Raw genomic sequence first — 27997 nt, forward strand, 5'->3', positions numbered from 1 at the left:
GCAGTGAAGATGGCAGGAGGGGGTTGCAAAGGAGAGAGGGTAGGGGCGGTGATCTCTCTCCCTGGTGCCCTGGCTCACTGGCTGCTGGCCGGGGGTGGAGAAAGGCCTCTCTGAATGGAGTCAGTGTAGAGACTGGAAAAGCAAACACCTCAGCCTGGGCCGTGCTGGCCTGTTTTGGGGGTGGGGCAGGATGAGGGGGGATGGGGCAGGATGAGGCAGGGGCCTGCTCCTATCAGTCTCCCCAAGTCAGCCCTCTCCATGCCCCTGAGGGCCCATGGCTTCCTGAACCCTTGGCCCACAGTGTCCAGAAAGGGAGTGGATTTAGGGGCTGGGGACAAGCCCTCTAGGCGACACCTCTGCCCAAATCTTTCCATGCCCGTCTGCCCAACCCCCAGCCAGTGCCCTCCTGCCCAGCAGATGCCAGGAAAATCTGTGCCCAGGAAGGGCAGTCTGGCACCTGAGGGCCTGCCTGACTAGCTCTTCTCAGCAGCAGGAACAGGGCAGGGACGTCACCTTGTGCCAGAGACGGCCCCAGCAGTGCCATCCACCTCCCGGGCCGAGGGGGACCCCAGGATGCTCTGCCCAGGTGAGTGTTCCTCTGGCTCCACAGCCGGCAGTGAGGGAGGGGAAGGCTGTCCTTGTTGGGGCTCCCCAGGACCACCCCCAACACTCCACGAGTCCCTAAGAATCTGTGACATTTTCCACTGGACTGTCTCGCCCTCTGTCTGTGGTGCATGTGTCAGTGGTTTGGGGAGGGGAGCCGAAGGGATGGTGGAGAAGCTGGAGGTGAAGTCTGGGGATGAGGGGAGCCAGGAGGGGCTGTAGTCTGGGGAGCAGGACTCCTGGATGCCAAGCAAACTTTTTATTAGACTTGTGGAATCACAGAGGCGCCTGTGATAGTTTCCTTTGAACATCTTGGATTCTAAAAGACTTTTGGAATGAGCTCAGAGAGGGCTAGCAACTCATCTTGGGTAACACACAGCAAGTTGGCAGAGCTGGGACTCAAAACCCACCAGGACTTGTGGATGCTGCCCTTGGCCACCTCTCCTTCCCTCTCCACATGCAGTTTGGTCCCTCTGGATTTAAGGGGCAGGGGGCAGACTCTGGACAGCACCTCCCAGGGCCTCCTTCCCTTTCTGTCCTTTCTCCAGACACCATGCCCAGGGCTAAGCAACCCCTGTCAGGTATCAGAGAAGCTACAAGCTCCTCGGTCCCTGGGAAGCTATGGTTGGTCTTTGCCTTACAGATCACAGAGAACAGGGCCCCCTTTGCTCTCAGTGTCTAACCATAGTCCCTCATGCTGTAGTCAAAGCCCAACCTCTTCCTGAAAAGCAAGGTCAACAGCTGACTGCATGCCAGTGTCCTCGCAGTGCCCACCTTGAGGTGTCCTGGCTGGAAGGACCTTGCCAGATAGGAACAGGCAGCCCTCACTGAGTCAGGCGCTGTTCTAAGGCCTTCCATGCATCTCACCAAATGGGCACCACACTCCTACCAGGTGAATTTAATTTTACAGGTTGGAAAAATGAAGCATAGAATGTTGAAGTAACTTGCCCAAGGACACGCTGCCAGAAAAAGCTAGAGCCGAGATTCGAACCTGTAGCCTGCCTCCAGGGCCCTGAGCCCTTAAATGTCCTCCCACCTTGCCTCTAATTCCTAGGAAGTCTCCACTAGAGGTCATTGTGTCCAATCCTCTGCATCTAGGTGTCTGCGCAGGCCAAACTGTTCACAGATGAGAATTAATCTCTTTTTTAAAGGCACCTGCTCCGGGGTAGAATTCCCTCTGGGGGTAATCAGACATTTATTTATTCATAGCCTTCTGGCTGGGAGAAGAGGCCCTCCCACCCAGGACTCACCAGGGTCCAGCTGCCTCATTGCCCCTCTCTCCTTCCCACTGCAGCATAATCAGAAGTGAACCAGCCTTGCCTCGTGTCTCGGCTCCACGGCCTCCAAGCTGTGTGGCCCTGGACAATTGACTCAACTTCTCTGAGCCTCTGTTTATCAACTGTAAACCGGTGTTAATTATACACCTGCTTTGTGAGGTTGATGAGCATTAAATGATAAAAGGGGATGAGGGCCAGAAAGGGGTTAGCGATCACAGTGTCTGGCACCTAGGAAGTGCCCAGAACTAAACGGTAAATACTTTTCACCATCATCATTATCATTATTACTGAAACCCTCCTGCCTGCAAGATCAGAACATCCTGCTTTCAGCCTTATAGTTTAGCCTCCTTATTACAAATAGGGAAACTGAGGCCCAGAGTGGAGAAGGACTTCCTCAGGGTCACTTAACAAATCGGTGGCGGAGCAGGAAGCAGCTCTCAGGCCCCCTGATTCCCCACTGGATTCCCCCACTCTTCTCCTTTGCTCCCTTCCCACTTCCGCTTCTCCTCTGGTGTGCCCCGGGTCTGGGGCCCGGGTACCCAGTCCTGCCCAGGCAGAGTCCAGGAGAGAAGTCAGCCGTGGTTGGAGGAACAGGCCCAGAGGCCGGCGCGTTCTCAGCCCTGGCTCTTTGTCTGCTGCTTTGTGATGGTAAGTGCTGCTCCTAAATCAGTTCTCTGACACTGTTATTGTTGCCCAGGGTGCAAAGAGTCTAAACTTTTCCCCTGAGGTCAAGAATGTGGCCGGTCCCCAAGCCGCCTGGAGCAGGGGCCTGGGTGGCTGGGGGTGGGGCTGGGGCCTCACCCCGAGCTGGGGCGAGATGTGGCGGGGAGGGGGTCAGTGGGAACAAAACGCTTTGAAATGCCTCCTCTCCATCACTGCCAACATTGTCCGCTGCCCGCGGGGGGCCTGGCACCGCCTCGCCGGGGCTCCGGCCCCCAGCCCTGGCCAGGCCCGGCCCGGCATCTGAAAATGGACAGAAGGTTATTGTCCCTCCTCGCAGCTCTTTGTCTGCCCCAGTTCCAGATGTCGAGGCTGGGACCAGGGAGCTGACCCATGGTGGGCAGGGGGGAGGGGACAAAAGGGAGAGCACGGGTCACTGCATCCTGAGGGGTCTTTCCCAGACCCTGAGATCCCACCCAGCCACAACCCAGTCACCTTCTGGGCTGTCTCAGCCCTGAGATTGTCCCTATTCCCTTGCCCCTCCTTCCCCTCCCACCAGACCAGGTTCTGGCCTCTGGAGAGAAGGGGTGAGGAGTTAAGAGCAGGAGCCTTGGGATGCCCACAGCTCTACCCCAGTAGCTGTGTGGTCTGGGCAAGTTCCGCCTCCTCTTGAAGGAGGCTGTCCCCATGTAGTACTACCAGACCAGGGTCCATCCATTCACAAGTAATGACAGAGCCCTCCTGGCTGCCAGCTGCCTCTGGGCATGGAGGCACACAGAGGTGGATAGGCCACTCAGATCCTTCCAGATGTGGTCACTAGTCATAATAGTAAGGGCTAACCTTTCACACCACTTTCTCTGCGTTGGGTAGCAAGCCAACCACTTTACGTATGTTACCTCCTCCTTTCACCACAAAATCGAGGACGCAGTAGATACTGTTTTTACATCCATTATTCAGTTTTGGACACTGAGACTCTGAGACATAAAGTCACTTGCCTAAAGCCAGGCTGCTGGGAAGCAGCAAACCTGGGATCCTCGCCCGGGCTTACCACTGCCAGCGAGAGGAATGATCTGTTAATAAATGCTTGGAAGGTGTTAAGCACTGAGCCTGGCACAGCCCCGGACTCAGCCTGTGGGAGCTGATCGGGGTGTTAATTCCACCCATCAGTGTTCCCGTTTCACAGATGGTGCTCCTGAGGCCAAGACCAGGGAAAGACAGCCTGGGTGAGGGGCTCTGGGAAACAAATAGCGACACCAACAGTGATTCCAGGGCCACCAGGGCTGGCCTGAGAGAGGCAGGCAGCCCAGTTTCAAACTTCAACTCTGTGGGCTTGGGCCAGTGACTTAGACTCCAACGTCTGAGTTTCCTCATCTATAAAATGAAAATACTCCCTACTTTACAGGGTGGTTGTAAAAATTGTTAGACAACACATTTAAAGCACTTGGCACAATGCCTGGCACACAGCAGTCAGTTGATGGCTCTCATTATTATTAGTCTGAATGGGGTAACATTTATCTCTTTGGACCCTCCTCTCACCTGGGGTCACCTGAGGACAAGGCTCTGTTGTGGGGGGCGGGTTAGCACTTGTTGAGGGGGGTGGGGAGAGCAATGCTTGGTCTTCTTGGGATCTCTAGAAGTCTTGTGACAGGCTGCTCCTGCAGGTCTGGGAGGGGGGAGGCAGAAGGGATCCGGCTAGGAGAGGAAGGGGCTGCCTGGGCCCAGAGGAGTTAACAGCTCCCAGGCCCTGGCTCAGCGGGGCTGCCACGCTGCAGCCCAGCCACAGCAAGGATTTTAGCGGAGGAGCCAGCACTGCTTCCTGATGGGCAAAACAGCTGGCTGCCTGGGAAAAACAGCTGGCCTGGCCCCAGCCTCCTCAGGACACAGGCAGAGCCTCAGAGGAGGATAGCTCCACATCTGGGGTCCTGGGAGAGGAGGGCATGACCCAGAGGGAGAGGGTGGTCCTTTGGAGTGAGTGTGGGGGTTGGGTGGAACCCCTGGAGATGAGGGGGCGTGGACAGATTCCTAGAGCAGAGGCCAAGGTATGCTAGGTCTAAGCAGAATGGGCAGAGTGACTCCAGCTGGGATCTGGTGGTCTCAGTCTCCCCTCAAATAGGAAAGATGAGGGGCAGAGGAGCAGATGGGGGGCAAGCCTGTGCTCAGCCCTGGCTTCTCTGGAAGCGGCCTTGGAACCTGAGGTGGAAGGGAGCCCAGGCAGGGCTCCTGGACTCTTCTCTGCTGAGCTGCACCCAGGACAAGGAGCGGGGCGTGGGCCCCTCCTCTGGCCAGGATCCTGGGCTCCCTTGGCCACCAAGCAGGACAGGGGCCCAGAGAGCCCCCAACCCGGGAGATTTGAAGCTGGCAGCTGGTAAGAGCTCCATCCAAGCATCCTCCCCACTGTGGGCCCCTCTTCCCTGCCTGCTTGGCTGCCAGGCTCTGAAGACCCCCAACCTTGGTGCTCTGTCTGGGCTCTGGGGTACCTCCAGTTTGCCCCCTCCCATTGGCAGGGAAATGGCACCTGAGACCACAAATGAGGTTGGGCAGGGTAGGCAGAGGGTTAGTGGGGGTTTTGCCAGAGTTCACTGGACCAGAGCTGGCTGCCTGGGCTCCTGACCCCCAAGTCCCACAGGCCAGACACCCCTAATTTCTCTCTGACCAAGGGGCCTCCTCTAGCCCATCTTTCTAACTTCCAGGGAGAGAGGTTGGCCCTCATCTTGGGTGTGCCAGCCTCAGCACCCCTCTCCCTGATGAAGGCCACCCTGCAGAGCCTTTGCCAGTGGGTAGGCCTTGGAACTGAGGCCCTCAGAGGGAAGAAGGCCCTGGGGAGGGGGACAATTTTTCCAGGGTCTCGACTGCCCCAAGCCAGAGTGAAGCCTGGGGCGCTGGCGCCACCACCTGGCTTTGGCCAGAACTACAATGGCTGAGGGATGGGAGGGAGGATGCTGTGGGAGGGAAATTGTGCCTAGATGTTGGTCCACAGTGGTCTGGGTCCTATTCAGCTAGAGGAGCCCAATCATTTTTTGCCAGGCATGCATCCTACATGACCTGGAGAATGAAGCCTTAGGCCCCATAGAACAGCAGCTTTAATCTTTAGCCTGTGTCAAAATCACCTGGAAGGCTTGTTGGTTTTACCTTCACTGCCCGAATTTCTGATTCAATGGTATGGGGAGGGACCTAGGAATTTGCATTTCTAACAGTTTCCAGGTGAGGCTGATGCTCCTGGTCCAGGGACCATGCTTGGAGAGCCACCGCTTCAGAATTTCTGTGAATTTGCCCAAATATTACCTTTGCAGACTGTGTCTTAAATTTTGGGGCAAAAAACTGAGTGTAAGTGGGAGTATAGGGCTTGATCAGCCCACCTCCATCAGTGACCCCACCGTATTTCTACTGAGAGCTCACCCTATGCTCAGCTGGCCCTGCTCTGGGGCTGGGGATAAAACAGTGAAGGAGGCGGGCGGGTCCCTGCCTCCAAACTCACAGCCAGGCTGGTCTGGCATGTGATCTTTCCACCTGTGAGTCTAAAAGGCAGCTCAAACTAAAGTCCAACACAGAAGCCGATCACATTCCAACTGTTTCTTCTCAGGTCTTCCCCATTGAGTAACTAGCCCACCATCCAGCCCAGTCCCAAACCCTATGAGTCATCCCGATTCCTTTTCTGTCTCCCACGTCTAATCCCACAAGCCAGTGGGCTCTGCCTCCATTCTACATCTCAACTCTCAACCCTGCCCACCATCATCTCTCTCTGTATGAGGGTCTCCTGTTTCCATCCTTGCCGCCATGGCTCCACCCTCTGAGGTGCAGCCAGAGCAATCTTTTTTTTTTTTTCTTCTTCTCCCCAAAACCCCCGGTACATAGTTGTATATTTTAGTTGTGGGTCCTTCTAGTTGTGGCATGTGGGATGCCGCCTCAGCATGGCTTAATGAGCGGCGCTAGGTCTACGCCCAGGATCCGAACCGGCGAAACCCTGGGCCGCTGAAGCAGAGCGTGCGAACTTAACCGCTCGGCTATGGGGCCACCCCCAGAGCAGTCTTTTTAAGACGAATCATGTCACTCTTCTGCCTACCCCCTCTAATGTCTTCTTATTGCACTGAAAAAATTTTAAATCCTGCCGTGGCTTGCAGGCTCTAGGCGGTTCTCAGCTCTTACCACACCCTCCTTGCTCACGTTGCTCCTACCACACTGGCCTTGCCTGTTCCTACCATAGGACCTTGGCCCCACGTGATCGCTCCATCTGCAACACTCTCCCCCCAGATCTGCTCTTGACTGGCTCCCCTTCTGCTCTGAGATGTCTTCACTGACCCCTCTACTCAACGTTGCCTCCCACTCCCAGCTACTCTCTGTTCTTATTAACTCGTTTTATTTTGTTCACAGTATTTACCATCCTTTGAAACTATCTATTAACTAATCAGTTTGGTTGTTTCCCTTGTGTCTCCCTCACCAGAATGTGCGCACCCTGGAAACAGAGATTGTCTGTCTTGTTCACCCCAGTTCCTTGAGTCCTATCTGCACCTGGCATGTGCTCAATAAATATTTGCTGAATGAATGGGATTATATAGGATTCCACGTGGGTGTGTGTCCCCAGACATGACATTGGGGAAGGCTTTCCAGAGGAAGGAAGTTCAAGCTGAGACTGGAGGGCCTGTGGGATTTGCTCAGCAAGAGAAAGATCTGTTCAAGCAGAAGAACCAAAAAAAGCACGTGGGAAGGTCCTAAAGCATGGAGTGTTCTGGAAACTGCAAATAGTCAATTTGGCTAGAGCAGGAGATGGGGGAGGAGGGGGCATCAGAGGATTGGAGAAGTGTCAGGCAGGCCATGCAGGGCCTCGATGCCCTTGAAGGGTTTGAGTTCTGTGCTGAATGCAATGGGTAGCCCGCGAGTGTTAACATTAGGCATTTTAGAGAGGACCACTGAATACAGAATGGTTTCCAGGCAGAAAGCCTTGTGGGAGTGGGCCTGGAGGGTGCAGTGGCCCAGGTGAGTGGTGCTGATGCCCTGAGCCAGGCAAGTGGCAGTGCAGAAAGAAAGAGGCAGCCATGCCCAGGAGACGGTGAGGGAGTGGTCCTGCCAGGATGAAGTGATGGAGTGGGCTGGGAGAGAGACTTATCATCAGCAACATCCAGGTCTCCAGCTTGTGGGACTGGGTGGGCGGAGCTGCCGTCCGAGTAAGGGCACCATAGGGGGCGCAGGTTTGGGGGAAAGATTGGGCTTCTGTTTTGGACAGATGGAATTTGGGTCAAGGTGCGCAGTTGAGACACATGACGGTTTTCCAGAAAGAGGGAGTGTCCATGTGGTCAGCTGCTGAAGAAAGCCCTCTTAGATGAGAAGGAAGTGTCACTGGGGGGAGTGGCCAGGAGGATGCTGGTCTTGGGAGGAGCAGTTTGGCTGGAGCGGCCTTGGCCTTGGTGTGTGTCAAGCTGTGAAGGGAGGTGAGGAAGAAAAGCACAGATCTGCTTTGCAAGAGGTTTGGAGGAAGGGAGAGAGAGAGGGCTGCAGCTGGGGGCCTGCAGGCAGCCGGGTGTTTTCATGTTTTAAGTTGGGGGAGATTTAAGTCCTTTGGAATGTCAAAGGAAGTTTCCAGAAGAGAGGGAGGTTGGCAGTTCAGGAAGGGTGAGGGGGTGGCATTTGGAGCCCAGGGGGGGTTCTGGTGTGAGGACAGGGGGCCTCTCCCATTGTACCAGGCGGTGGGAGCAGAGGCCGCTTGGGGGCAGGGGTGGAAGGTTTGGAGGCTGGAAATGAGAATTCCCAGGTGATGGCTTCTCTTTTCTCCCAAAAAGTAGCAGGGAGATCCTTGCTGGGGGGAGGGGGAATAGAGTGGGGCTTCAGGGGCTGTGGGGATGTGAAATGCCACTGAGGAGAGAGCACAGGAGCACGGGGGAATGGGCCTGCTGGGCTTGGTGGGAGTCCAGCCGAGGGCAGAGATCGTGAGCTTGCAGTAGCCCCAACCTGCCCCAAAGCAAGACAGTTATAGGGTTTTTCCAGGCAGGGATGATGGAAGAACCCTGAAGCAAGGGAATTAGTGACAGGCTGGACCACGGTGTGGACTGTGGAGGGAGGGAGGTGAAGATGGGAGGGGTCAGTGCATAGGGAGAAGGAGGAGGACTCGAGGCAAGGGAAGAATCTGAAAGCCCCCAAGACCAATAGGATGGGCAGCGGCTCTGGGCTGGGTAAGGTGGGGGACATGCTTTGGGAACCCTGTTCTGGGGTTGGGAGTGCCTTCCGTCCAGAGGCTACTATGCAAGGGAATGGCTTCTTATATTTCCCCTGGATGCCGCTGTGGGGCCTCAGGCCTTCCACTGCAGGGCCACTGGCCAGGAAGCAGCCCCACCTAGGAAGCTTTGATTGAGGCCTGGTGGTGGCTTTGGAGCTGGGCTGGAGACCAGGACTGTGGGGTTCGATGCCCCCACACACTGCCCCATCACTAGGCAAGTCTATTCCTTACTGGGCCCCCACCCTTCCCCTCTCAGTGGAGATAGTGTGCACAGGTTTAGCTCCCCTTCCTGACCCTAGGAGGAGGCTGAAGAGAGACCCAAAGGTGCCATAGGAAAGCAGGTTCCCCGTGGGTTGGGGGTGAAGGGACTAGGAGCCTGGCTCCTCCAGTCCCATCTTCCCACCCCAGTAACTCTTCCTGGGTGCCAGGCTCCATGCAGAGGACTCAAGCATATTCCTTCTCTCAAGGAATCCTCGCACACTCTCGCAGATGGGTGGTGTTATCAGCCCGATGTCACCTATGAGGACCTGAGGTCAGTGGCAGATACCAGCTAGAACCCACCACTGCCTCCAGGTGACCCCCCTTTCCTGCCCTCTCCTAAGAGAGGCTGGAAACCCCCTTCCATCTCAGCAGGGGCCTCAGGACCCCAACTCTGCCCCAGGGGAGGCTGTGTCCCCTGCTTTGGAGTGGGGCCGGGTCACCGTGTGGGGCTGTGTGGTGCCCTCTCGTTCTACAGTCTAATAGTGGGTTTTGCTCTCCTAAAGGGCGGGAGGAGCACTGCCGGTGCTGGCGACGGAGGCGAGGACGACGACACGCGGGGGATGCCAGGCTCGGACCGCGGCGGGACAGCGCGCGCAGGTCAGGGAGACCCGCTCCCGGCCCCCTAAGCCGGTCTTGCTCTCGGGCCCACGCGCGGCCTCGCTGGCCTGCGAAGTTCCGGCGGGCCCGCCAGAGGGCGCCCGCGGGGAGGCGAGGAGGGGCGGGGCCGGGGAAGCCGGGAAGGGCGGCGGCCGGTGGCTCCTCCCCGCCGGGTGTACGGCTCCGGTCTCAGGGTCGGAGGGATGGCCAGGGAATCCTGAGGCAGGGCGGTCGGGCGCTCAGTGAAGCCGGATCCCGGGGCCTGAACGCTCGGGGACTCGGAGTCGAGCGATCTCTGACGCCCGGGCGGCTCGGATGCCGTCACCCCAGACCCTCCCCTCTCCTCCTCTTCCCCCCTCCGGCGTGCAGCCGGGAGGGGGCCGCTCCTGGGTCACGCCTGGGGCGCGTGCCCCCGGCCCAGGAGAAGACACTTGAGAACCCGCGAATAGGGGTGGGGCGTGGGAGCCCACTTTTTGGGGGTATGCTCCCCCGACCCCGGCCGGCCTCGGCCCCGCCCCGGCCCAGGCCCCGCCCCGGCCCCGCCGCGCCGCCCACTCCCCTCGGCAGGGCCGGGAGCCCCGGGGGCCGCCGCCGCCGCCGCCGCCCGAGCGCCCGCCATGCGCGCCGCCCTCGCCGCCCCGCTGCTCCAGCTGCTGCTCCTGCTGGGGCCGCCGCTCGGGGCTGCGGGCCTCGCGGAGCCGCCGCTGCCCGCAGTGGTCCTTGCCATCCTGGCCCGCAATGCCGAGCACTCACTACCCCACTACCTGGGTGCGCTGGAGCGGCTGGACTACCCCCGGGCCAGGCTGGCCCTCTGGTGAGAGAGACCCGGACATTGGCACCCACTGGGCATCTACCCCCAGCCCCACAGTCAGTCCAGGCCCCAGATGGCCCATGGGCTCCCTATCCAGACGCCACCCAGGCAGGCCCCTCCCCTCGCGACAGGCCCTCCACAGCCCCCCACAGCCGCCCCCCCATCCCCTGGCCCTGAAGACTGACCTCTGAGGCCTTAGGCTGACCCAGGGACACCCATTTCTCATTCCGGCTTCTACTCCTCCTCTTGGGACCTCCTCTGGGTGTAAGTTGGGCCCAGCCCCTCATGCCCTAGTTCTCAGAGCCCAAACTCAACCCAGTGGGCCCTGTGGTTGGCTTGATGTGGAGTGGAGCAGACGGGAGAGCTGGCGTCCCCTGGGGCTGAACGTGGCAGAGATCACCAGGACCACGGGTTCCTGGGGAGCCTGTGGAGGTGCCCTCAGCCCCCCCACCATGCTGCTCTGCAGGGGAGTCAGACCCCTCCGCCTCCCGCTGGGCTGATTCCAGCCTCTCTCAGTATGGTAGCGCCCCCTCCCTGGAGTGTCTCCCCCCAAGTGTCCCCACAGGGCACTGGAATCAGAGACCACAGTCTGTGGAAGCCAGAACAGGGAGGAGTCCTAAGCTGAGGCTTGGGATAAACGGAGAGAAATGACAAACTGACCCCCCACAACACACCAAAGTTGGGTTGGGGGGTGGAGCTGTGTCCTGGGAGGCTGCCCACAATTACCACAGTTTGAGTTAGTTAGTTCCCACCCCTGCAGGACTTGACACGTAGTTAGTCTTCACTTCTGGGGAATTGGCTTAAAGGGGCAGCATCCTCTAAAACCTGGGCTCTTGGCTAAGCCGCCTGCACCCTTCTCCACCATGGGAGCCCCTTCCGCGGGAAAAGAGAGGCTGTGCTCTCTGGCAGCGGAACTAGGGCCCATTAGTACTTCTCAGGGACGCTCGGAGTGTGGTTTGGTCTTTTTTACAACCTTCGGGCAGAGGGAAGCAGCAGCTCTTCTGTCATGTTCTGACTCAGAGAGGGGAAGGGGCTGACCTGTGGTCACACAGCAAGGAAGGAAGGTAACTAAGAAAGGTCCCTCAAAGTTAAGGTACTTTTCATCTTTCAAAATGCATTCGCATTCTGTTAGCCCATGAGCTCAGGAGAACAGCTCTAGTCACAGGAGGAGAAAGCAAAGCCCAGAAAGGGCAGGACTTGCCTGAGGTCACGTAGTGGATCACAGACCTGTGATTGGGACCTAGCTGCCTGCCTTCAGTCCATCTTCTGTAGCAGATCTGCCTCTACTGCTCCCAGGAGAGGCCAGCCTTGCAGGTGTTGGTGCTCTGGGGGTCAAGGCCGCCTCGGGGTTTGGCCCTTCTGTGGCTGCTGCCCCTCACCCTTCTTCCTCCTGTGTCCCCAGGTGTGCCACAGACCACAACGTGGACAACACCACAGAGATGCTGCAGGAGTGGCTGGCCGCTGTGGGCGATGACTATGCGACTGTAGTCTGGAGGCCCGAAGGGGAGTCCAGGTGGTGATCTGAGGGGAAAGGTCCTGGGGAAGATGGGCACAGCTGCAACCCAGAGAGGACGGGGCAGCCCTGAGCCTCAACCTCCAGGCCACGTCCCTGTCCACTACCCTCCGAGGGAGAGACCACATGCACCCACCCCATGGGAACATCCCATCTCTTTACCTGCTCAGGTCCTACCCAGATGAAGAGGGTCCCAAGCACTGGACCAAAGAAAGGCACCAGTTTCTGATGGAGTTGAAGCAGGAAGCCCTGACTTTTGCCAGGAACTGGGAGGCTGACTATATCCTGGTAAGAAAGCCTGGCCTAGGATTGGGCTTCCCACAGGTGGTGGTATCTGTCCCTGATACAAATCTTTGTCTGATTTAACCACCTGTAGGTTGGATCCTTTAGTTAGCACCCTGGGTCTGAACCCAGGCCAGATATTGAGCTTGGATCCCTATGTTTGAGCTCAGACTAAGTACTAAGCCTGGATCCCTGAGACAGATGCCAGAGTATATACCGAGGCTAGATTCCTGGGCTAGAGCCCAGAGTATAAACTGAGCCTAGTTCCCTGGACTAGAGTTCAGAGTAGATCCTTGGATCTACTCCCTAAGTCAGATCTCAGATAAAGTTCTTAGATCAGTAACTCTTATCTCTGGGCCCAACCCCTGAGCCAGTGCACCAGATGAGATCCTTGGTCCAGAAACAGATCTACTGGTTTGTAGATTAGACCTCTCTAAGGGAACTCCATTGGATTCTGGGAGCCAGTCTGGGTCTCTGGCAATGGGGAAGGATCTTACCCAGTGAATCCTTGGGGGGCTGCAGCCCAGACAAGTCTGAGGCCTGTGACGTCCCGCTCCCCAAAGTTTGCAGATACAGACAACATTCTGACCAACAATCAGACACTGAGGCTTCTGATCGAGAAGGGGCTGCCCGTGGTGGCCCCAATGCTGGACTCCCAGACCTATTACTCCAATTTCTGGTGCGGGATCACCCCCCAGGTAAGGCCAGGGATGGGGGCCTCGGGAGGAGGGACAGGGAGAGCCTGAAGGCCTCGCGTTCTGTGGGCTGTGGCAGGGGAGCAGGCTCTGGGATGGAGGGGCCCCTCTCACAGCCAGAGCAACCCCCTTCCGCAGGGCTACTACCGCCGCACAGCGGAGTACTTCCCCACCAAGAACCGCCAGCGCCGGGGCTGCTTCCGTGTCCCCATGGTCCATTCCACATTCCTGATATCCCTGCGGGCTGAGGGGGCAGCCCAGCTCGCCTTCTACCCTCCTCACCCCAACTACACCTGGCCCTTCGATGACATCATTGTCTTCGCCTACGCCTGTCAGGCTGCTGGTGAGGGGAGGCCGCTAGGCCTTTGCACGTGCTGTTGCCTCTGCATGCCCTCCCCCACTCTGCAGTTCATCTTGGCTCCTGTTTGTCTTCCGGGCTGTAGCTTGTCTTGAGCCCACTGCCCCAGTAGGTCTCTTCTGTCTGTCTCCATCATGGCACTTGCATATATTCCTTCATCAGGCAATTTTTTTTTAAAGATTTGCACCTGAGCTAACAACTATTGCCAATCTTCTTCTTTTATTTTTTTCCTGCTTTTTTCTCCCCAAGTCCTTCCAGCACATAGTTGTGTATTTTTAGTCATGGGTCCTTCTAGTTGTGGCACGTGGGATGCCGCCTCAACGTGGCCTGACGAACGGTGCCACGTCCCCGCCCAGGATCCGAACCAGCGAAACCCTGGGCTGCCGCAGCGGAGCATGCGAACTTAACCACTCGGCTGTGGGGCTGGCCCCAATCAGGCAATTATTTATGGAGCACTAACCATGTGCCAGGCACTGGGGAGACAGTGTGGGTAAAATCTGGCAGTCCCTGCCCTGCTGGAAGCTCCAGTCCCGTCAGTCAAAGGATCACACAAGTCAATGTCCAATCACAACTGTGACAGGAAGGAGAACTTCTCAATTATAGGTGCCCTGGGAGCTTAGGCGAGCACTGACCTGGTCAGGGAAGGCTTCCTGGAGGATGTGAACTTGGGAGCTGAGATCTGAAGTGTGGGCAGATACTGACAAGGCAAGCAGAGCAGGAAAGAATATTTCAGGCAATGGGACCAGCAGATGCAAAGGCCCTGTGGTGGTGGGGAATATAAGCAGGCAGGTGGCTGGAGCACAGTAGGTTGAGGGGGCATGGTGCAAGCCAAGGCAGGAAAGGTAGGCGTGCTGGGCATGGGGTTAACTTTTAAATAGATAGTGTGTGCCTGCCCCTGAGGAGTTCGTGGTCTATAGAAGATAAAGAATAAATAAGTAATTATAATAAAGGTGACAAATATTGATGAAATAAAAAAGGCCACTCTGGTTGCCAGTGGAGGACAGCATGGTGGGAGCAGGACAGGGTTGGGGTTAAGTGTAAGGATGTGGGCGGGAGCTGAGGGTGCTGGGTCTGGGCCGGGCGGTGGGGTGGGCAGAGGTGGGAGAGGTTTAGGGGGTGGAGCAATGCCTGGTGGCATCCTGTGGGGTGGGCGTTTGCCTGTTCTTTCCTCACCTCAATCCCCGAGGGCAGGGACTCTGTCCGTCTTGCCCACTGCCATCACCCTGGCACCCAGCAGGTGCTCTGACACGTCTGTTGAATGAATAAACCATCTCAGCAGAAAAGTCCCTTGGATATCATTTGGGCCAAGCCCTTTCTCCCTCCAGTCCCACAGGTGGGCACACCGAGAGTCCCAGAGAGGACTCACGGATTGGGTCGCTGGCAGGACTGCGCCTAGGACTTCTCAGCTGGGTTCTGAGAACCCTGCCCCCTACTCCAGCACTCACTCGGCCTCTCTGCACAGGGGTCTCGGTCCACGTGTGCAACCAGCACCGCTACGGGTACATGAACGTGGCCGTGAAATCCTACCAGGGGCTAGAGGACGAGAGGGTCAACTTCATCCACCTGATCTTGGAAGCACTAGGTGAGGGCTGGGTGCCCCTGCGCCCACCTGTGCGGCTGCTCCCCGCCTCCCTGCCCCACGTGCCCCTTCTCCCAGGCCCTGGACCTGACTGGGCAGCGGGCTGGGTCCCAGCTTCAGCCTAACTCACTCCCTGACTCTGGGCAAATCTCTTTCCCCACTGGGCCTCAGTCTCCCCATCTCCACCCTGGAGGCAGGTGGGTTCTGTGATCTCAGAGGGCCCTTCCTGCTGGGCATTCCGCTGAGGGGGGCTGGGACTCCAGGGTTGCCCCTGGCATGTGAGGACTCATGTTTGAGGGGTGCTTTCCTCTGCAGTGGACGGGCCCCCCATGTGGGCCTCGGCTCATGTGTCCCGGCCCCCAAAGAGGCCCAGCAAGATGGGGTTTGATGAGGTAAGCCCCCTCAGCCTGCAGAAGTGGGGCCAGGAGGTGGGTGGGCTCTTCCCTCCCCCTGCACCCACTTCCCCTGCACCCACTCCGCTGCCTCGTCCAGGTCTTTGTCATCAGCCTGGCCCGCCGGCCCGACCGCCGTGAGCGCATGCTGAGCTCGCTCTGGGAGATGGAGATCTCCGGGCGGGTGGTGGATGCTGTGGATGGCCGGTGAGGCTCCCCAGGTCCCTCAGAGCTTCCTGGGAGGGGGACAAATGAGTTGAGTGAGTTTCCTGTTCTAGGAGGTATTCAAACAAGGCCTGAGCAGTTCTGTCTCAGGGAGTCCCAGGGCAGACAGAAATAGGACAGGATGGAGGGAGGAGAGTACAATGGTTAAGGCCCAGGATCTGGAGCTCCCAGGCTTGGATTTCAGCTCTGCCCTTCAGCAAGTTACCCCCGCCTCTCAGCCCTGCTGTGTAAATGGCAGATAATTGTGCCTTGCTCTTTGGGGCTGGTAAGGGTCAGTGAAGATTCAGCCAGGGCCTGACTCATGGTTAGTGTTCCAAAGCTTAGGTGTCTTTATTATGGTCAGGGTTATTCTCTCCATCCTGAACTTAGGTCCCTGGTGGGTAGGTGGGAGTGGGAGCAGGCCAGTCACGTGCCCTGGGGACCCAGGGCTCATATGACCCACGTGCCTGCTGATCTTTGCTGCATGTGCCACCAGCCCCTTTGACCACAGGATTTTGTTTTTTGCTTGGGCCTCTGCCCAAGAAGTATATGCCATGTTCTCCACATTTGTCCTGGGGTGCATCCTTCTCAGGCCACCACCCGCCTCCCCATGCTGCTACCCTCTCCCCTGAGGGTCACCCCTCAGGGGTTCCCCAGGTCCAGTCACTGATGGCTTCAGGCCACACAAAGCAGTAACAAGGCTGAAAGCTCCTTCAGACCAGATTCCAGTGTGACCGTCCCCAACATGCACAGGCCAGGCCTCCTGGATGGGGCCCTGGCTGGCGGCCCTCACCCCATTACACCCGTCTCCCTCAGGACACTCAACAGCAGTATCTTGAGGAGCCTTGGCGTGGACCTGCTCCCTGGCTACCAGGACCCCTACTCAGGCCGCACGCTGACCAAGGGCGAGGTGGGCTGCTTCCTCAGCCACTACTCCATCTGGGAGGAGGTGAGGACCCCGGCCCCTCGGCCCACACCCTCAGGGAGAGCAGGGCCACCCTCACCACTGCTCTGTGTCCAGCCCTCCAATGAACCAGTGGAGAAATGAACGCATGAAGACCCGGTCAGCAGCTTTAACTCTGTGTGTTCAACCCTATAGCTTATTCGTTCTCCAGTCTCTATTGAGCACCTACTGTGTGCTAGGCGATATTCTGCTCTGAGCATACAAAGGGGAACAAGGAAAATGCAGCTCAAGAAAGAACCAAGCTTGTCATGGAGGGGAGATGTCAGGCTATTCTAGAGTGTGGACTGGCCTGCACTCCTGGCTTGGTGTGGGGTCCGGGGGGCCATGCCATCCAAGGGAGGGGAGAAGAGGCTTCTGGGCAGAGGAGAACTGTGTGAGCAAAGGCCCTGAGGCAGGAAGGAGTTGGGTGTGTTCTGGAGGGAAGAAGAAAGGCCTGCTTGGCACTAGGTGGAACCCTCAGCGCAGGGCTGGGGTGTGAGCGCCCAGGAGCAGCCGCTACCTGGAGGCACCCCCCGGGAGGGCTCACACTCACTCTGTGTCTTTGTTTTCTACTGTAACTAAAATAGATGGCTGCGAGCTTATATTTCTATTTTTCTACTGTCTCTGAGCAGGTTGAAGGATGACGTACATTTCACCATTTACTGAGCTGATTTCATGTACTTTTCACATTTCCAAAAGTTACAGGAAGTACCGTTTCTGAGAGATGTTGGGGCCTAGGGTCTCCCCTCACCCCTCGCCCAGCCCAGCCTCCTTTAGGACAGTTCAGGAGTTCGGGATGAGGAGCCAGGCCTTTGAGTCCAGCAGATGCAGGGTCAGATCCTGCTTCTGCCACCACCTGGCTGTGTGTCCTTGGAAAGTGGTTCCACCTCCCCACATCTCCATTTCCTCACTGCAGCACAGGGACATCCTGTGTCCTGCCTCCTGAGGGTCCCAGAGGGCCTTGAATGCCAGAGCAAGGCGTTGGGATTTCAGTCCCCAGGCGGTGAGAGCCCCAGCAGGCTTTGGAGCAGCTGAGTGACGTGGCCAGGGCCGAGCGTTTGGCGCGTAACTGAGGCCAGGGAGAGTCGGTTGGTGTTAGCGAGGTGGAAGGGGACGGCTCAATCTAAAAAGCCATCCCCCACCGTATACCACAGGTGGTTGCCAGGGGCCTGGCCCAGGTCCTGGTGTTTGAGGACGACGTGCGCTTTGAGAGCAACTTCAGGGGGCGACTGGAGCAGCTGATGGAGGAAGTGGAGGCAGAGAAACTCCCATGGGACCTGATGTAGGCAGCCTGCGCCCCCAGGGGCAAGGGAGAGGGGTGGGCCCCTGGGAGCCTGCCTCCACCTGCTTGGAGCCCTGGTCAGCCCTCCCCCAGAACCTGGCCTGTAGGATGGGGGCAGGGGAGGGCTCCTGTGACACAGGACCTACAGTGACTCCTGGGACCTTTGGTGTCACCTACAGCTACCTCGGCCGGAAGCAGGTGAACCCTGAGGAGGAGGCGGTTGTGGAGGGGCTGCCACACCTAGTGGTGGCCGGGTACTCCTACTGGACACTGGCATACGTCCTGAGCCTGGCGGGTGCCCGCAAGCTGCTGGCCTCCCAGCCCCTACGCCGAATGCTGCCCGTGGACGAGTTCCTGCCCATCATGTTTGACCAGCACCCCAAGTGAGTCTTGGTGGGGGCAGGGCAGGGCTTCCTCTCCTGGGAGCCCGCCTCTCGCTGGGCAGGTGGGGAGGCCGAGGCTGGCACGGCTGAGTCACTTCTTCCAGGCCACTGAGGAGTAGCCCAGCTTAGCCCTAGAGTCAGACCAACCCAGGTGTGAATTCTGTACTGCCCATGTGGGTTTTAGTCAAGTGACTTCCCTGTTCCGAGCCTCAGTTTCCCTCTCTGGAAAATATGGATCAGAGAATCCTGCCGCTCATGTTTGTTGTGAGGTCTAGATGGGGAGGGCAGTGAGGTGCCTGGCTCCAGACAGGTGTGCGGTCTGGGTGGAGGGGCCCACCTCAGCCCCCCTCTGCCCCCCTGAGCCATCCTTCTGCCTCACAGCGAGCAGTATAAGGCACACTTCTGGCCACGGGACCTGCGGGCCTTCTCAGCCCGGCCCCTGCTTGCCGCCCCCACCCACTATGCGGGGGATGCCGAGTGGCTCAGCGACACGGAGACATCCTCACCCTGGGATGATGACAGCGGCCGCCTCATCAGCTGGCGCGGCTCTCACAAGACCCTGCGTGACCCTCGCCTGGACCTGGCTGGCAGCAGTGGGCACAGCCTCCATCCCCACCCCAGGGATGAGCTCTAGGTGAGGGCGGGCTGGGAAGAGGGGGCCCTCGGTTGCCTCTCCCTTTTAGAGCTGACTCTCTGTGTCTTGGTCTCAGCCTGTCTTCTTTCTCTCCTTCCCTCTGTCTGCTCTGTCTCTGTCTCTATTTGTGTGTTTGGCTGTCCCTTCGTTTCTCTGTGCACCTCTAGCGCTTACTCTTTCTCTGCCCGCCTCTGTCTCTCTGACTTTCTCCGTGTCTGTTTCTGTCTCTGCCCCTCGCTCTCTGCCCCTAGTTCTTCTATTCTCTCCTCTTGCGTCTCCTGTCTAGGTCTAGGTGGTGACTCCAGAGGAGTGCCCAGGAGCAGGCCGCAGCTGTCCAGGGGGCAGAGTTGGAGATCACTGGCAGAGGCTGCCACCAGCAGCCACAGACCCAGTAGAGACCTGGTTGCCACCTTAGGCATGGCCACTCTGCCCTCTGGACCCATCTTATATCGGGAGAAACCACTCAGAGATGGGTCCCCTTCTCCAAAGGTCACGTGGTGAAAGGGCAGAGCTCACAGGCCCTCTTACCCTGCACGGCCTGACTCAGGGCCTGGGCGGAGGGGAGGAGGGGGCAGACAGGAGCCCTGCCCTCCCTGAGGACCCAGCTGCTGGGGCCCCTCTGCCCCCTTCTACCTCCACCTCAGCCCCCTCCCTGGCTTGACACCTGGGTCCCACCTTCCAGGGCCAACCTTCCTCCCTGGCCAGTGGGAAGTGCAGGGAGGTGGGAGGAGGACCCTTGCAGACCTGGTGCCCAGCACACAGTAGGCCCTCAATAAAAGCCGGCTGGTATTTGCACTTTATACTTTTTAAGCCATGGCTGAGCTTCTCTGCGTGTCACGAGGTCTGGGAGGGAGGATTCTTGATGAAGCAGATGGAGACACAGGAGGGCAGCCTGGAGGAGGAGTCAGGCCGACCTGGCGTCGTCTCCTTGCTGGGTGATCTTGAGTGGGTGCCATCCCTCCCTGTGTCTTAGTCTACTCGCAGGTAGAGTGGAGGTGGGAGAGGAGTATCTCCTGAGCTGGGTGTGTGTAACGCAGCCTGGCCCAGGGACCAGCCCACAGTGAGTGCTCACCCACTGGGGCTGTAGTGGTCATCGCTGGCCTCACTTTGCTGGTCAGGGTGGGCCCAGGCCAGACCCAGGGCTGCTGATCCTCCTAGCCCTTGGGTCTTCACTTGTGCAGCTGGAGCCCCTCCCCTGGCAGTGGCTGGGGGAGACCTGGGGCTCCCCTCCGTCCCTAACCAGTGTGGCCGCCAGAGGGCGCAAGGTGCCGGAACTTGGACTGTGGGGGCCAGGGCGCCCTCTGCTGGTTTGGGGCGACAAGTGGGAAGGGAGCCCCAGCGTTTGGAATCTGCCCCTGGCTGTGGGCTGCCTGCAGCAGCTCCACACCTTCTGCTATTCTGCTCAGGGACTGCTGGCTCTCCTCCCTCCCCCAGCCGCGGTAGGGTCAGGCTTCTGGGCCCAGCAGCTGTCTCCATGACCTGCACTCAGGGAGCTGAGGCGCTGGGGTGGTGGCTCCTTGCCTTGGCCGTGGCTGTCTCTGCCTCCACCAGCACAGGACCGTGGTACTGGCATCACAGGTTTCCTTCTCCAGAGGAGCCCCTCTCCCGTGGCAGCCCCTTGACTTGGTTGTGTAAACCCCCGGGTCCTGGCAGATCGGACAGACACCTCCCGAGGCAGGGCCATCCCTCCTCCTGTCCTGGGGCTGCGGTCCAGCAGGCCCGGCTTTGGTTCCAGGCCCTGGCATGGCAGCAAGAAGGACTTTGGGCCAGAGCTGTGGGATTGTGTTTTGTTTGGTCCAAGAGTGAAAGCACTGATTCTGCATGACTATGACCTTGAGCAAGTCACCTCCTCTCCAGGCTTCAGGTGTCCCCTTCATTCATTGAAATAAACGTTTATCAAGCACCTCCTATGGGCCAGGTTTGGGCATTAGGGATACAGCCTGTAACATAACTGAAAAACACCCCTGACCTCATGGACCTGACGTTCTGGCGAGGGAGACAGACAGGAACAAATAAGTAAATATTACAGGGTGATATGTGCTATAGAGCAAAAAGGGGGAGCTATCAGGTACAGTCTGAGACGTTAATGTCTAACGAAGAGTTGAAGGGGGTAAAGTGGCAAGCTATGGGGACATCTGAAGGAAGACCATTCCAGGCCACGGGAACAGCATATGCAAAGGTCCTGAGGCAGGAGCAGGACTGGCAGGTTCAAAAGACAGCAAGGAAGCCAGTGTGGGTGGAGCAGTGTGAGCAAGGAGGAGCCAAGGTCTGGAGATGATGGAGCCAAGGTCAGGGTCAGAGCAGGGAAGGCCTTGGAGGCCATTTTGGCTTTTACTCTGAGATGAGAAGTCCCTGGAGGGTTTGAGGCCGAGAAATGACATGATCTAACTTATATTGAACATGCTCACCCTGGCTACCATACTGAATGAACCATAGGTGGGTCCAGGGTAGAAGTAGGGAGACTGGTTAGAAACCCACATGAGTCTAGGTGAGATACGACGACGATGCCTCAGACCAGGTGTTAGCAGTTGGGGTGGTGAGAAGGTAGAGCCGAGAGAATTTCAAGAGAAGGAGAGGAGGCTTTGCAGAGGTGATGACGCCACCTCCTGGAGCCCCCCTGTGCTGCCTTGCTCTGGTCGACCCCACTATTCTTCAGCATCGACTGCGAGCCCTTGGGCCGAGTCTCCTTCAAGCTGTTTGCAGACTAAGTTCTAAAGGCAGCAGACAAGGTTCGTGCTCTGAGCACTGGGGAGAAAGGACTTGGTTATGAAGTTTTCTGCTTTCACAGAATTATTCCAGGATTTATGTGCCAGGTTGGTGACTTCACACAGCATACTGGCACCGGTGGAGAGTCCCCCTACAGGGAGAAATTTGATGATGAATATTTCATCTGGAAGCACGTGGGTCCTGGCATCTTGTCCACGGCATGTGCTGGCCCCAGCACAAACAGTTCCCGGGTTTTCACCTGCACTGCCAAGACTGAGTGGCTGGATGGCAGGCATGTGGTCTTTGGCAAGGAGGAAAGGACATGACTCTCACAGAAGCCAAGGGGCACTTTGGGTCCAGGAATGGTAAGACCAGCAAGAACACCGTTGCTGTCTGTGGACGACTCTAAGCAATTTGACTTGTTTTTGTTTTTGTTTTTTTTTAGGAAGATTAGCCCTGAGCTAACATCTGCTGCCAATCCTCCTCTTTTTCCTGAGGAAGATTGGCCCTGAGCTAACATCCGTGCCCATCTTCCACCACAGCATGGCTTGCCAAGCGGTGCCATGTCCGCAGCCAGGATCCGAACCAGCAAACCCTGAGGCGCCAAAGCAGAATGTGTGCACTTAACCGCTGTGCCACCGGGCTGGCCCCTTGACTTGTGTTTTGTCTTAACCGCCAGTTTCCCCAGCTGCTTACACATCCTGTCGTCTTCATGCTCTGGCTGCAGTTCTTTCGGTTCCACGTTTTCCTTCTCCCCCTCAAGTCTAGCTGGACTGAAGAGTTAAGTTTATGATCATGAGGGGCCGCCCGGTGGCGCAGCGGTTAAGTTCACGTGTTCCCCTTCTCGGTGGTCCCGGGGTTGGCCGGTTCAGATCCCGGGTGCGGACATGGCACCACTTGGCAAAAGCCATGCCAAGTAGAGGAAGATGGGCATGGATGTGAGCTCAGGGCCAGTCTTCCTCAGCAAAAAGAGGAGGACTGGCAGCAGGTGTTAGCTCAGGGCTAATCCCCCCTCCAAAATAAATAAATAAATGCTAAAAAAAAAAGTTTATGACCATGAGATAAAAACTAAACAACAGCAAAAGAGAGAGAGAGAAGGAGAGGAATTGAGGATGATGTCAAAGTTTTTGGCCCAAATTACTGGAAGAATGGAACTGCCATTAACTGAAGTGGAGAAGATGGGTGGGGCTGGTTGGGGGCAAGTGAGGAGAGCAGTTTTAGACGTGCGAAATTGGAGATCCAGACGTGGAGGTCAGGTAGTGGTTGGATCCACGAGTCTGGGATTCAAGGTTCAGGTCTGGGCTGGAGACAGAAGCTTGGAATCTTCTGTCCTGACCCAAAAGTCCTGGTCCCCAACCACACCCTCCACCTGGGGGGCTTGTTATAGGCAGGTTCCTGCCCCCTCTGAACTCCGCGGCACAGGGCTCTGATTCAGCTGCTTGTAGGTGAGGCCTGACTACTTTTCAACAAAACCACCCCAGGTGATTCTGAGGAGATGACAGGTTTTGGAACCGCTGCTAAATTTACATACAGTAAAATTTACTTTGATGATTTTTGATAAACATAAGCCGTCATGTCACCACCACTACATGAAAATAGAGAATATATGCGTCTTGCCAAAAAGTTTCCCTGTGCCACTGCGCAGTCAACTCCCTCCTCCTCACAGCCCGGGGACACCGCTGGTCTGCTTTCTCTCCCTATGGTTTTGCTTTTTCCAAACTGTCACATGGATGGAATCACACAGTATGTGGCCTTTTGTGTGTCGTCTTTTATCCAGCACAATGTTTTATTTGGAAGTTTTATACAAAACTGAGCTTTAACATCTTCCCTAATACTTTATGCTATGGTTTCTAATCCTAATATATATTAGGAAGAAAGTGTCAGGAAATTTTCATCAAGACTTCTAAATATCCCCAATACCCTCCAGGCTGCCGGGATGCTGTGCAAATATTTTGGTTTTCCACGTGTGCCCTGCTGTGAAAAGGCTCAGGAAGCCTTGTTGTGAGGCACGCCCCCGCTAGGGGGAGGCATGGACAGCTGAAAGAAAGTGAGAAAGTGGAATGGGGGTGAGTGGGCAAGAACCACGTCTACTGCACCTCCCTCCTGGTGGGCCGCTTCTAATCTGCACTGTGCCCCTCACTTCAAGGTGGGTACAATTGTGTGCAGACCAGGGGCTTTCCTAGGAGTAAATGGCAATAGCTTTTGGGCACCGGCTGTTTGCCAACTGTTTTGCCTGCTCCGGAAGCTTTTTGTCTCACAGTTTCTTAGCCGAATTGTAGATGCTGGAGAAGAGCACCCCCCACCACCACCACCGGCCAATGGCCATCTCGGCAAACCTTGGTGTGGTCCTATTAGCCACAGCATGGGCTCTGGGAGCAGAGAAAGCTGGTTTGAGTTCTGCCTCTGCCCTTTCTAGCTCTGTGACCTTGGGCAAGTGTCCTGACCTTTCTCTCGCCTCAGTTTTCTGCTCTGTAAAATGGGGTTAGCTCTCGTGCCAACCTCACTGGATGTCATGAGGATTCATTGAGCCAGTGCAGGTGAGCATGGTGCCCAGCACAAAGGGAGCGCTGCCCTGATGGTGGCTGGCATCATGGTGACCCTCCCGACAGTGACAGAGGGAATCAGGTTGGACTTAGGAGGTCTGCCTGAGTCAGAAGAAAGAGTGGGGACTCGGCAGACAGAAGATCTAACTTCCGGTTTCACCTCTGCCACTTGGTTGTCGGTGGCACTTGAGCTAGGTCCTCCTCCTTGCTGTAAAATGCCTCAGTTTCCCCCTGTGTAAAATGAAGGAGCATGACGAGATTTGCCGTCTGGGATCCCTCCCCGATGGTGTGGGAAGTGGTTCTTAAACCTCGGAGAGCATCCAAACCCCCAGAGACCTTGTTCAAACAGACTACTGGGCGCCACCCCCAGAGTGTCTGATGCAGTAGGTCTGGGGTGGGGTCCACGCATCCACACCTCTAACAAGTTCCCTGGTGATGCTGACGCCGTTGGTGCGGGTTCTCCAGCACCAACAGCATCGGCTGTTGAGGACCACTTTGAGAACCACTGGTTTGGGCAATTGTAGAACCAGACTCTTCAGCTGAGCCCAGCATCCATCCAACCTCGGAGGCCCAGGGCCAGCGAGGGGCTGTTCAGAGGGTCCAAGAGGAGCCAGACCCTTGATGGGGCCTGCGAGAATTTTCTCTCCCAGCCCCACCCAGGACTTGAAATCTCTCCAGTCACCTGAAAGAAAAGCCAGACCCACTCTGGAGCACAGATTCCTTGTCCCTGGGGCTGTGCTGTGGCAGTTGCATCAGGCCCCTGGAGGAGGTGCTCCTGGATGGAAACAACTGGTAATCAGACCCTTGGGGGAATGGAGAGGCCGCATCCTGAGCCGAGGACTCAGGGGCATCCCCCTGCTTCAAGTGCATGCAGGCTGGGGTCCAGCACTGCAGTGCACAGCTCCACTATCAGCTGCGGTTATTTCTAACTAACAAGGGAAGCCCACGTTCATTGTTGAAATTTTTTAAAAAACAACAAAAAAAACCCCGAGCAAAATAAAATCACCGGTGTTAACATTTTGAGATAGCGTCTTATAGTTAAAAAAATTTTTTTAAGTCTCTTTTGTTTCTTAACCTGGACCGTGGTTCCCTTAGCGTTTATTATACATCTTTAAATGGAATATATGCGTTACGGTGTGGGTCAAACTGGGTCCCCAGCTTCATACATTGAAGTCCTAACCCCCAGTACCTCAGAATGTGACCTTTCTTTGGAAGTAGGGTCATTGTGGAGGTAACTAGTTAAGATGAGGTCATGCTGGAATAGGGTGGGCCCCTAACCCGGTTAATTGGTGTCCTTATCCAAAGGGGGAATCTGGACACAGGCAGGCACACAAGGAGGATGCCACGTATAGACTGCAGCTCTGCTACCAAGGAACGGACTGAAACTGGGAGACAGGCCTGGAACAGGTCCTTCCCTGGAGCCTCGAGAGGGAGCACCGCCCTGCCGACGCTTGGCGTCAGGCCTCTGGCCTCCGAAACTATAAGACAAGAAGTTCCTGTTGTTGAGGGCACCTAGCGTGTATGCTTTGTTACGGCAGCTGGAGCAAACTGATGCAATTACATACCCTCTTTTGAAAATATAGTTCACAAATTTAAAATCTTTTTCAAAAGTACCAAAAAGAATATATGAGTCATATAAGAAACACCCCAAATCTGCAGGCTTTTCTCTATGAATTTCTGTCTATGTCTCTCCCCAGCCCCCAAACACATATATAGGTTTAGACTGAACTTGCTGTTCTGTACCTGCTTTTTCAACCAATATGTCATGAGTATCTTCTCCAACAAGTTTTTATTCTCTTGATTTTTTCCTGACTAGACACACAGGTATTCCTTTCCCAAAACACTTAAACATTACAAAAATTTACAAGTCACTAGTGAAAATCTCCTCTAATTCCACTTTCCAGAAATAATCCATCTGAACAGTTCAGTTGTGTATTCCTCCAGATTCTTTTTACATGCATGTAATAACATACACAGGTTATTTTCATGGAGAAATGGCGCTGTGGTCCACCTACAGCTTTGCACCTTGCCTTTTATTTTTCTTAGCTAGTATATGTTTTGGAGACCTTTCCATGTCTGAACAATAGATCTGTCTTATCATTTTTAATGGCTCTGTAGTATTCCTTAGACTATATGTAATATAATTTATCAAGTGGCTAGGACTTTTCAACCTTCCACAAACATTGGTCATTTTAACGAGGCCTCAGGTTAGACCTGTGTCCTGGGATCTGGGATCTGAGATCCTTCCTGCCCCACCCTAACTATGCTTTGTTCTTAACTGCACCACACCACTCATCCTCACACCAGATTCCAGAGGGATATAAGACATGCAGGGCGTGCACTGGGCGAATGCATATCGCCTATTACCAATTGGCTTTGCTCCAACCCCACGAAGTTTCCTGGTCCACAGCTCTGGACCAGGTGGAGCATTCTTTTTCTCTGGCCTATGGGCAAGCCTGAGAGGGCTCCTTTCTCCCTTTCTCCGAGTCTCTCACCCGCTTGGGAAGGTAGGGAAGGGTCAGTCCAAGGAAAATCCCATTGAGGAAAACGAGCACTGAAAGGGAATTTCTCTTTAAAGTCTAAATCTTTGCATGTCTCCTGGATTATTCCGTTACAATATATTCCTAGACATGAAATTGTTGGGTCAAAGAGGATGTTGGGGAGCTAGTCCAGCGGTGTAGCGGTTAAGTTCACGCACTCTGCTTCAGTGGCTTAGGGTTCACCAGTTCAGATCTCGGCTGCAGACCTACACACCGCTCATCAAGCCGTACTGTGGCAGCATCCCACATAAAAAATAGAGGAAGATTGGCACAGATGTTAGCTCGGGGCAATCTTCTTCACACACACACACACAAAAAGAGGTTGTTGGTGTTTGTTTCGATATATAATATCCCACTGTCAAAAGGTTACATCAACTTTTAAACCTACCAGCTTGCTTCCCAAGGTCCTCATCAGTGCTGGGTGTAGCCCTTTGAAAAAAGTGGCCAGTGCCGGCAGGTTTGCTTCAGAAGACATGGTCCAGCAATCCAAACTAATATCAGAATCACAAACGTTCCTTACTTGCATTTCTCAAACACCGCACATGGGTCAGATACCCGGACCACAGCTATACGCTTAAAATTCCTCTTTGCTTCCCCATCCCACACCCTTCACACACTGCATGTGCCCGTGCCCCTGTCTTCAGCACCCTTCCCCCACCCTTTCCCTGTTACCCATCTTCTGAGGAGCTTTCCCTCCTCCTCCGCCCTGTCACCCAGGTCTAGTGAGTGTGTATGTGTGCGCGCACATGTGTGTGACCTCCATCCTGTCCATTCTCAGATTTTCCATCACAAATACCCCAAGGACCTCCACTGGCAGGGAAGGACTGTGGTCAGCTGGTGGGGAGAGGACACAACCATACAGGTAAAACTCTTCAGTGTGTGTGGGGAGAGCTTTCATCATTTTACCTGGTTACATTAGAGAGCCCGATCATGGGCTCCTGGAAGACTGGGTGGGATGCAATGGTCTAGTGGCCCTTGAACTGGGCTTAGCACATAGCAGGGACTTACTAAATATTGGTTCAGTGAACATGGGAGCACTAAGAGATGACCAACAATTCTGTCTTGGGGATAGCGAGAGACCTTTTCAGAGACGTTTGACCTAGGCCTGGAAGAAAGTTTGTCTCGGCAGCAAGAACATCTCTTCCTCTGAAGGGGGACTTCAGGCTGGGGGAAGTCAAAGATGAGGGACGGTGGGGAGAAGGTGGAGGGAATTCTGCTTGATGCTTTTATTTTTCTCCATGAAAAAGGGGAGTTGGAGTATGGAAGGGGAAAGAGGCAAAACTTTGGAAAAGCCACTGTGGGAGGGAGTCTAGAGACTGTTCTAGTTGCTGGGCAGTGGTGGGGGTTCAGCTGAGGCTGGAGGCAGGGATTTGTGGATTTGGTCTTTGCAGAGCCTCAGGCCGTTGGGTTACAAAAGGTATTGGGGATCCACCATTTATTCAACAGGGAGAAAATGAGCGAGTCAAGAAAACGGAGGATTCCCCAACACTGAGGAATGAACACGGTAGGCATGAGACGGTGAGAGCGAA

General features: G+C 56.0%; 1 protein-coding gene and 1 pseudogene across 19 annotated transcripts; both read left to right on the top strand.

Annotated features, from left to right (window-relative positions):
• The first annotated feature begins 127 nt into the window (after positions 1 to 127).
• Positions 128 to 27965, top strand: CERCAM (cerebral endothelial cell adhesion molecule). 19 transcript variants are annotated; one of them, XM_070596733.1, is made up of 16 exons: positions 235 to 586; positions 1514 to 2528; positions 9213 to 9277; positions 9510 to 9603; positions 11817 to 11927; positions 12098 to 12215; positions 12773 to 12907; positions 13043 to 13247; positions 14725 to 14844; positions 15157 to 15233; positions 15334 to 15440; positions 16254 to 16386; positions 17535 to 17662; positions 17842 to 18045; positions 18427 to 18679; positions 18966 to 19479. In XM_070596733.1, exons 5-15 carry the CDS (start codon positions 11854 to 11856, stop codon positions 18677 to 18679), a joined length of 1554 nt encoding a protein of 517 aa, XP_070452834.1. In that variant the 5' UTR covers positions 235 to 586; positions 1514 to 2528; positions 9213 to 9277; positions 9510 to 9603; positions 11817 to 11853; the 3' UTR covers positions 18966 to 19479. The 19 variants fall into 19 exon arrangements, 18 of the variants coding, with proteins under 18 accessions (XP_070452839.1, XP_070452833.1, XP_070452834.1 ...); XM_070596734.1 differs by having other exon boundaries at positions 2424 to 2528; XM_070596738.1 differs by lacking the exon at positions 1514 to 2528 and having other exon boundaries at positions 128 to 586.
• On the top strand, positions 21469 to 21932 carry LOC103550881 (peptidyl-prolyl cis-trans isomerase A pseudogene; annotated as a pseudogene).
• Positions 27966 to 27997: the final 32 nt, after the last annotated feature.

This window comes from Equus przewalskii, chromosome 26, assembly GCF_037783145.1.
Source record: "Equus przewalskii isolate Varuska chromosome 26, EquPr2, whole genome shotgun sequence".
In the NCBI taxonomy this organism is placed as follows: Eukaryota; Metazoa; Chordata; class Mammalia; order Perissodactyla; family Equidae; genus Equus; species Equus przewalskii.

Coding starts and splice junctions, on each gene's coding strand:
- CERCAM (XM_070596727.1), top strand. CDS start 4,659: ATGAGGGGCAGAGGAGCAGATGGGGGGCAAGCCTGTGCTCAGCCCTGG. Junction 15,441..16,253: donor GTGGATGCTGTGGATGGCCG/GTGAGGCTCCCC, acceptor CGTCTCCCTCAG/GACACTCAACAGCAGTATCT. Junction 16,387..17,534: donor ACTACTCCATCTGGGAGGAG/GTGAGGACCCCG, acceptor CGTATACCACAG/GTGGTTGCCAGGGGCCTGGC.